The 10,011-nt window shown below is 41.5% G+C and overlaps 1 protein-coding gene across 1 annotated transcript; it reads right to left on the reverse strand.

Moving 5' to 3' along the window:
• Positions 1-2,041: 2,041 nt before the first annotated feature.
• LOC110514152 (zinc finger protein 135-like) lies at positions 2,042-7,330 on the reverse strand. The gene is made up of 3 exons (XM_036974023.1): positions 7,282-7,330; positions 5,938-5,985; positions 2,042-3,531 (listed from the first exon to the last, which is right to left on the reverse strand). The coding sequence occupies exons 1-3, from the start codon at positions 7,328-7,330 to the stop codon at positions 2,345-2,347; spliced, it is 1,284 nt and encodes a 427-aa protein (XP_036829918.1). The 3' UTR covers positions 2,042-2,344.
• Between the last annotated feature and the right edge of the window lie 2,681 nt (positions 7,331-10,011).

The following is a 10,011-nucleotide window of genomic DNA, read 5'->3' on the forward strand; positions in this document are numbered from 1 at the left end:
CCCATCAGACCATTCTCTTCTTGATGTCAAAGCTGCAGTGTATTGTTGCTATAGGAGTTTATGATGAATAATCCTATTTATTTCAAGCCCCACTAAGATGTCATCGTACTATTCATTTAAAGCCCCTCTGTCAGATATAAATCATCAGAATGGAAACCAACTGACATGGAAACAATGGAGCAAATGTATCACTATCAGAGGGGTGTATTATGACATCAGATAGAACTACTCAGACATTCCAAATCAGGCTTCATCCACATCATGAAGGTGGATATTGATCCAACCATTTCAAAAGTAATGACCGGGCTGATGGAAACAGGATATGCCTGTACACTTTTATAAATGGTGACATTTTGTTACTTCGTTTGACAATTTGTTTGTCTTTTTGTGTCAGTAAAAATGTTTAAGCGAGAAATGGCAGTGGAAACTCTTTGATGCGCAAATATTTATATAACAACCATCACATCTTAGTTAACTTGGAGTCACGTGATGATATCTTGTGTGGTCCTCCCACTACGATTCGGGAACCCATGTAGTTTATTAGGCTACAGATGAAATAAGTTATGAACTTCACAGGGTGGTGAAACTACATGTGATGAGCTTGATGCTCCATTCCAATACACTTTGAGGGTCTTATTCTGGTGACATGATGACCGATGCTTGGTTGCCATTTGACAAATAAAATAATTGCTCTCACCCATGATAATCTCATCAATCGGGTAACAACGTTTATTGAACCAGTGGGAGGTTTGTAAATGCCCCCAGGAAAGTCGAAAGAGGAACTCTTCATTGAGACAATGATAAACAGCAATCTGTGGGAGAGTTGTAGTGGATATTATAAAATAAGGATCTGCTGGAGTCCAAGTCAAACCAAGACTCTTTATTTCTGAGCTCAGAGAGAATAACAGAGTTACACAGCGCAGTGTAGACAGTCTGAATTCCTGAAGCATTGGTTGATGAGCACATATCTTTATAGTTTCCTATTCCTGGGCGGGACTTTATTCATACAAGGACACAGGTGCAAATTGGTTTGCAACACAGAATGATAGTCCCAAGAACAGGAGATTATAATAGGACAGTTTCACAAGGTTAGTCACATACTCAGTTATGTGGACACACAAACAACTAACATTTTCCATTACAGAGTCTGAACATTTTCATTTCATTAAATCATCAGTGGGCTACAATACAAATGTCAACAATGGAACTAATGCATCACATCCAAATATCACTTGATTATCTGTAGTGCTGGAGGAATGACACACCCAGATAAACACACAGTCAGAGTTTAAAAAAGGACCATTTAAACACATGGAATCTGATCTACTCTATATTCAAACTGACAGACTCCATATTCAATTCATGTTTTCTAATAGAAACAAACAACTATATGTTTAAGTATACTTTGTACAATTCACTTTCATCTGGTAAAAACAAGTAAACACATTCTTAGTCAACAATATAAGACAACAGGAGCACTGTGTATGTTCTCTGATTCATTTTAAGTCAATGTGATGTGAAATATCAATATTACAAGTAATTCTTCTCTTTTGTGTGGATTCTCTTATGACGTTGAAGTGACTGTGATGAGTAATATGTTTTCCCACAGTCTGAGTATTTTGTAAGCCTTCTCATGTATTCTTTCAGGCTTCCTAAATGGGCAAACGCTTTGCACACTGGGAGCAGTGGTAAAGCTTCTCCCCTGTGTGCAGTCTCATGTGTTTTAATTTTTAAAATGTTTAATTTTACCTCCCTTTTTCTCCCCAACATCGTGGTATCTAATTGTTAGTAGCTACAATCTTGTCTCATCGCTACAACTCCCGTACGGGCTCGGGAGAGACGAAGGTCAAAGTCATGCGTCCTCCGATACACAACCCAACCAAATCGCAGTGTTAAGCAGTGTTAAGGCTTCTCCCCTGTGTGTATTTTCCCCTGTTGGTTCAGGTGTCCTTTCCGGTTAAAACTCTTTCCTATTTTTACCAATGACCATACAGTTTTTAAATTCCTCATCAATCCATGGAGCCTTAACAGTTCTAACAGTCAGTTTCTTAACAGGTACATGTTTATCAATAATTGGAAGAAACAATTTAATATGGTAAAAACAGGTAAACACATTGTCAGTGTACAATATAAGACAACGGGAGCACTGTGTGTGTTCTCTGATGAATTTTAAGTCAATGTGATGTGAAATATCAATATACACGCTAAGAGAAGTCATTTCTCTCTCCTGTGTGGATTCTCTAAAGACGTTTAAGTGACTGTTATGAGTAATATGTTTTCTCACAGTCTGGCCTTTTGTAAGCATTCTCCTCTGTGTGCAGTCTCATGTGTTCTCTCAGGCTTCCTAAATGGGCAAAAGCTTTGCACGCTGGGAGGAGTGGAAAGGCTTCTCACCTGTGTGTATTTTCTCATGATGTTTCAGGTTCCCTAAATTGTTAAAACTCTTTCCACACTGGGAGCAGTGATAAGGCTTCTCCCCTGTGTGTATTCTCTCATGTTGTTTCAGGGTCCCTAAATTGTTAAAACTCTTTCCACACTGGGAGCAGTGATAAGGCTTCTCCCCTGTGTGTATTCTCTCGTGAACTTTCAGGTTTGATTTCTCATTAAAACCCTTTCCACACTGGGAGCAGTGGTAAGGCTTCTCCCCTGTGTGTATTCTCTCATGTCGTTTCAGTTTCCCTAAACCGATAAAACTCTTTCCACACTGGGAGCAGTGATAAGGCTTCTTCCCTGTGTGTATTCTCTCATGTCGTTTCAGTTTCCCTAAATCGTTAAAACTATTTCCACACCGGGAGCAGTGATAAGGCTTCTCCCCTGTGTGTATTCTCTCGTGCAATTTCAGATGCCCTGGCCGGTTGAAACACTTTCCACACTGGGAGCAGTGGTAAGGCCTCTCCCCTGTGTGTATTCTCTCGTGTTGTTTTAGGTTCCCTAAATTGTTAAAACTCTTTCCACACTGGGAGCAGTGGCAAGGCTTCTCCCCTGTGTGTATTCTCTCGTGAACTTTCAGGTTTGATTTCTCATTAAAACCCTTTCCACACTGGGAGCAGTGGTAAGGCTTCTCCCCTGTGTGTATTCTCTCATGTCGTTTCAGTTTCCCTAAACCGATAAAACTCTTTCCACACTGGGAGCAGTGATAAGGCTTCTTCCCTGTGTGTATTCTCTCATGTCGTTTCAGTTTCCCTAAATCGTTAAAACTATTTCCACACCGGGAGCAGTGATAAGGCTTCTCCCCTGTGTGTATTCTCTCGTGCAGTTTCAGATGCCCTGGCCGGTTGAAACACTTTCCACACTGGGAGCAGTGGTAAGGCTTCTCCCCTGTGTGTATTCTCTCATGAGCTTTCAGGTGTGCTTTCTGGTTAAAACTCTTTCCACACTGGGAGCAGTGGTAAGTCTTCTCCCCTGTGTGTATTTTCTCATGTTGTTTCACGTCCCATAACCGGTTACAACCCTTTCCACAGTGGGAGCACTGGTGTCGTCTTGCTGGTTTGGACGTCCCTGGCTCTGGTTCCTCTGAGTCTGGTCTTTCTCCTGCCAAAGACAAGTGTTTAAAAAAAATAGGGACCTGAATGAAACCACATGATAAAACAACCTTGCTACGAGAGTAAATCCTAATCAGATCTCTCAATAACCTGAGGCCAGTTTTAACAATCTTAGTGTGATTTTAAAACAAATGTAGAGCTTCCTGGTAATTACTGCTATGTTTACATTACTTATTTTATTCATCCTGTTTTACAAGTCAGAACACAAAAAACAGACAATTCTATGACACTCAAGACACAGACGTTGCTGGATTCCTATCAAGCAGGTGGTTCTAAATACAGTATATCACAAAAGTGAGTACACCCCTCACATTTTTGTAAATATTTGAGTATATCTTTTCATGTGACAACACTGAAGAAATGACACTTTGCAACAATGTAAATTAGTGAGTGTACAGCTTGTTTAACAGTGTAAATTTGCTGTCCCCTCAAAATAACTTAACACACATTAATGTCTAAACTGCTGGCAACAAAAGTGAGAATGTCCAAATTGGGCCCAAAGTGTCAATATTTTGTGTGGCCACCCACCATCATTTTCTGCATCACTGCCTTAACCCTCTTGGGCATGGAGTTCACCAGAGCTTCACAGGTTGCCACTGGAGTCCTCTTCCACTCCTCCATGACGACATCACGGAGCTGGTGGATGTTAGAGACCTTGCACTCCTCCACCTTCCATTTGAGGATGCCCCACAGATGCTCAATAGGGTTTAGGTCTAGAGACATGTTTGGCCAGTCCATCACCTTTACCCTCAGCTTCTTTAGCAAGGCAGTGGTCGTCTTGGAGGTGTGTTTGGGGTCGTTATCATGTTGTATGTATGTCACAGTACATCTTGGCATTCATGCTTCCCTCAATGAACTGTAGCTCCCCAGTACCGGCAGCACTCATGCAGCACCAGACCATGACACTCCCACCACCACGCTTGACTGTAGGCAAGACACACTTGTCTTTGTACTCCTCACCTGGTTGCCGCCACACACGCTTGACACCATCTGAACCAAATAAGTTTCTTGGTCTCATCAGACCAGAGGACATGGTTCAGTAATCCATGTCCTTAGTCTGCTTGTCTTCAGCAAACTGTTTGCGGGCTTTCTTGTGCATCATCTTTAGAAGAGGCTTCCTTCTGGCACGACAGCCATGCAGACCAATTTGATGCAGTGTACGGCGTATGGTCAGCACTGACAGGCTGACCCACCACCCCTTCAACCTCTGCAGCAATGCTGGCAGCACTCATATGTCTATTTCCCAAACACAACCTCTGGATATGACGCTGAGCACGTGAACTCAACTTCTTTGGTCGACCATGGCGAGGCCTGTTCTGAGTGGAACCTGTCCAGTTAAACCGCTGTATGGTCAGGGTCTTGGCAATCTTCTTATAGCCCAGGCCATCTTTATGTAGAGCAACAATTATTTTTCTCAGATCCTCAGAGAGACCTCTGCCATGAGGTGCCATGTTGAACTTCCAGTGACCAGTCAGTATGAGGGAGTGTGAGAGCGATGACACCAAATTTAACACACCTGCTCCCCAGTCACACCTGAGCCCTTGTAACACTAACGAGTCACATGACACCGGGGAGGGAAAATGGCTAATTGGGCCCATTTTGGACATTTTCACTTAGGGGTGTACTCACTTTTGTTGCCAGCGGTTTAGACATTAATGGCTGTGCGTGGAGTTATTTTGAGGGGACAGCAAATGTACACTGTTATACAAGCTGTACACTCACTACTTTACATTGTAGAAAAGTGTCATTTCTTCAGTGTTGTCACATGAAAAGATATACCTAAATATTTACAAAAATGTGAGGGGTGTACTCACTTTTGTGATATACTGTATATAACTTTCATAGCTGCTTTAAACCCCATTTCTGCAGCATTAGTAAAGATATGATCAAACCATGTTGATGATTTCAATCCTCTACTGTTTGTAACTACCCTGGTAGGTTGATTGATAACCTGAACCAGGTTGCAGGCACTGGTTACAGTTCGAAGCTTTTGCTTGAGTAGGCAGCCTGATCACAGCTTTTCTTCAGTACTAGTTAATTAATGACCAAAGTCTTGAGTTTAGTTTGCCTGTTCAACAGTCTTGTAAAGATAGCCGCGTTGACTGGGACAGGCAATGTAACATCCATAATGTTTTAAGGAAAAGTTTTTGTAAAACAAGCACCTTACATTGGATCATCTTGAAACTTTCTCTCCAAAGCTACCTTTCATCAAGGTTTTATATGGTCTATTGGTTTCTCTCTTTTCATTGGCAGAATCCTTTCTCAGTGTTATATTCATAACATCCATATACCTGTCAACTAACAGAACTCTGCTGGTTATCCTGGTAGCAGATACCAGTCTATCTTCCTGGTAACAGATCTATTGTATTTGTTCAAACTAAACTACAGCACTTACTTTGATGTGTCAAATCTGCTCCTTTCTTCTCTGCTCCTCCTCTCACAGTTCCACTCAGCCCCATTGTTTTCCTGCAGTCCACCAGCAGCACAGACAACCTCTTCATACCCAGCAGTAAGGTGCTACCAGGAGAGGCACGATACAGGGACTCCGGGAGGGAGGAAGGGCTAGCGTTGTCCTGGTAAACATAAAGAGGGGACACGGACGCACATCATTATGGATGCTGATGTCACTGTTGTCATGAAGTGATTTACAGAAACCCAGCCCAGACCCAGAGAGATCAAGCTGTATGCTAGACCAGACCAAGCTGTATGCTAGACCAGACCAAGCTGTATGCTAGACCAGATCAAGCTGTATGCTAGACCAGACCAAGCTGTATGCTAGACCAGATCAAGCTGTATGCTAGACCAGACCATGCTGTATACTAGACCAGATCAAGCTGTATGCTAGACCAGACCAAGCTGGATGCTAGACCAGACCAAGCTGTATGCTAGACCAGACCAAGCTGTATGCTAGACCTGCTGATGCCACTGTTGACATGAAGTGTTTTACAGAAACCCATCCCAGACCCAGAGAGAGCAAACTGTATGCTAGACCAGACCAAGCTGTATGCTAGACCAGACAAAGCTGTACCATCTGGTGTTCTGATCTGGAGAGACTCTTCTCTTCCTCGTCAGCATCAGGATGTTGAGGCTCCCCAGAGGATCCACCATAGTCATGTCTCTCTCCTGTGTGAACGAGGACATCAAACAGATGGTAAACTTATGACCATCTATTGCAATCATAGAGTTACAAGAGGCATGCATATGTCTAAAATGGCCACTTTCATCATGATTTCCTAAAATATTGTTTGTGATGCAAATGTAAAAGGGTCGTTCCACAAAATGGGTGGCTTTTGCATCCCTTTGTTATTTTAAGTAGAAAATATGCACCAATATAGAATTTTAAAAGCCTGTTATATTAGATGAGGGGAACTTCAATATAGACCACATGGAGAATTCAATACATCTAATTGAAAAGTCCCTAAAATATATGAACCAATTGCAGATCGAACCTTTAACAAATCCTACAGTACTGAACAACATATTCAAGTGTAGAACTTCAGTAGAATGCCACTTGAAAACCACACATTAGTTCAACAACGGCATAGTTTGTGTCCCTGTTAAAGACAGTACTCACTGGTGTTAATCTCATATTCTGTCTCTTCCTCTTTCACCCCCAAAACGTCTTCCTCCTTCACCTTTATTGAGATAGCATCATCTTCCTCTCTAAACGGTTCTTTCTCTTCTTTCACTATAACAGCCTCTTCCTCCTTTTTCATTCTGAAAGATTCTTTCTCCATACAGCAGACCCCCTCTTCATTAGTAAGGGAGGAGTAGTTTAGTGAGCTCATGGTCAGGGATGTTATCTAGCTAGCTAGCATTAGCGTCTAGCCTAGTGCTAGGCTCAGTATCAATCTTTAACACGTTTGCAAATTGAACCAGTTGATACGTCAACCGAAACTTGTTTAAAACACTGAGATTAGCTAATGTACATTAATATGGTCTAAAACGTCAATCTTTCAGTTTTATGTTGGCTAGCAAGCTACCGACGAGGTTGAAAGAGTTGGCGCCTTGTTGTTCCTGAAGAAGCGTCCGTCCAGTCCATTATACGTCACGAAAGAAGAGTCAATTGAAAGACGCTCATCGCCATCTGCTGGCTGGAGTGGGTAACGCAGTTTGAAAACAATAGTTACTACACTTTTTGTATTGGAAAGAACGTCATAATTATTTAACAATAAGCTGATGCATTTTCTCTTCCAAATAATACGTTCCTGTACACAGACGTAGAAGCTCAATATGAATATGTAGATGATTAATAAATACATCTATGAATAGGTAGTGTGTTGATATACATTTTCTCTGTTCATTTTTCACATTCTTTTTTATCTACATGTGACCATAGTATTCCCTTAAAGCCACGCTCTATAAGATACAAATCATCCTGTAAACAACAGAACAAATGCATCACATGCAAATAGCACTTGATTATCTGTAGTGCTTTACACTGGGTAGACAAAACATTAAGAACAGCTTCTCCTTCCATGACTTAGAAAGACCAGGTGAATCCAGGCTAAAGCTATGATCCCTTACTGATGTCACTAGTTAAATCCACTTCAATCCGTGTAGATGAAGGGGGGAGACAGGTTAAATAAGGATTTTTAAGCCTTGAGACATGAGACATGGATTGTGCATGTGTGCCATTTAGAGAGTTAATGGGGAAGACAAAATATTTAAGTTACTTTGCACGGGGTATGGTAGTAGGTGCCAGGCGCACCGGATTGTGTCAAGAACTGCAACGCTGCTGGGTTTTTCAGCTCAACAGTTTCCCATGTGTACCAAGAGTGGTCCACCACCCAAACAGTGGAGGTTAGTGCCGTTTAAGATGAGGCAGGACGATTTGTTTTTTCATGAGCATGGCCTTAATTCTATTACAGCATATTGGACGACTGTCATTCATATTTCACTCACCCTGTTCAATGTAACAGCAATAGGTTTAGGCTACTACATGATACTCTAATTGTCCCTATACCCATCATGAGGTAGCAACCTAGCCTATGAATGAAAGTTTAGAATGTAGGTTCACACAGGTCGAGAGAACATTTTGCGATGACAGACAGTGACACATAGACAGACAGTGACACATTCAATACTGCCTTGCACACTCTCGCCTGCATCTAGCTGAAATAGAGATATCACTGGACAAATTCAGGTATGTTTATCCCCGTTTTGTTCCATTTAAGAAACGTTTGTCAACAGAATCGGCGGAATGAAAACACCCCTGATCATGCATAAACACAGTTCACTTTCATTACAGACACGTTGTATTCCTTCTTGCATCTATGTGCTCTCCTCTTATCACCTTCTCCCTTTGTTTCTGTACTTCAATGCACAACACATCAGCTGTATGTGACCAGGAGAAAAAACCTTTCCAAGCCAAACCATTTCATAACTGAAACACACAGCTTACATTGTTGTCACCATATTAGCTAAAGTAACATCATAGTCAACAGAGCTAATAGAACTAACTTGCTAGTAAACCTGCTACAATCATGCAGTAACGTTAGTGTACAGTCAGTAAGCAGTTTAGCACTTACCTTGGCGGGTCCCAGTGGCAATAAATTAGTAAAACCAAAAGCTTGCCTTGACTTGGAAGAGTTCCAGTGTTGTGTTGGATAGTCATAGCCAGCTAGCTAACATAGCATCCCTCTGTTTGAGCCAAGTGTTTGAGTAGACTAAACTAGATAGCTGCATTTGCTAAGTAAGTGAAACTGAAAGTGGAAAATAAATGACAAAATATCTCTCTCTCGCTTCTCCTTCATTTTGGAATAAAATAATTTGTTCAAAACTGTTCAACTATTGTATTTTTCTCTCTTTTAGTCAACTACTCACCACATGTTATGCACTGCAGTGCTAGCTAGCTGTAGCTTATGCTTTCAGTACTAGATACATTCTTTGATCCTTTCATTGGTTGGACATCATGTCAGTTCATGCTGCAAGAGCTCTGATAGGTTGGAGGACGTCCTCCGGAAGTTGTCATAATTACTGTGTAAGTCTATGGAAGGGCTTGAGAACCATGAGCCTCCAAGGTTTTGTATTGAAGTCAATGTACCTAGAGGAGGATGCAAAATAGTATGTTTTAATAAATTATTTGGTGACGTGATTATATTTAGTATAGTTTTATCTAAAAAGGAACACTTTTAAATATTTTACCATTTTAATTTTTCTGAAAATAACTGAGGACGATGGTTCTCCCCTTCCTCCTCTGAGGAGACCCCACTGCACCCAAAGGACACCCAGCCAACTTGACACAATTGTGGGAAGCATTGGAGTCAACATGGGCCAGCATCCCTGTGGAATGCTTTCGACACCTTGTAGAGTCCATGCCCCGACGAATTGAGGCTGTTCTGAGGGAGAAAGGGGAGGGTCCATCTCCATATTAGGAAGGTGTTCCAGATGTTTGGTATAATCAGTGGATACATCTGCAATTTAGCAGACACTTTTATCCAAAGGGATTTGCAGTCATGTGTGCAAA

Source organism: Oncorhynchus mykiss, unplaced genomic scaffold (assembly GCF_013265735.2).
Source record: "Oncorhynchus mykiss isolate Arlee unplaced genomic scaffold, USDA_OmykA_1.1 un_scaffold_389, whole genome shotgun sequence".
NCBI classification, from domain to species: Eukaryota; Metazoa; Chordata; class Actinopteri; order Salmoniformes; family Salmonidae; genus Oncorhynchus; species Oncorhynchus mykiss.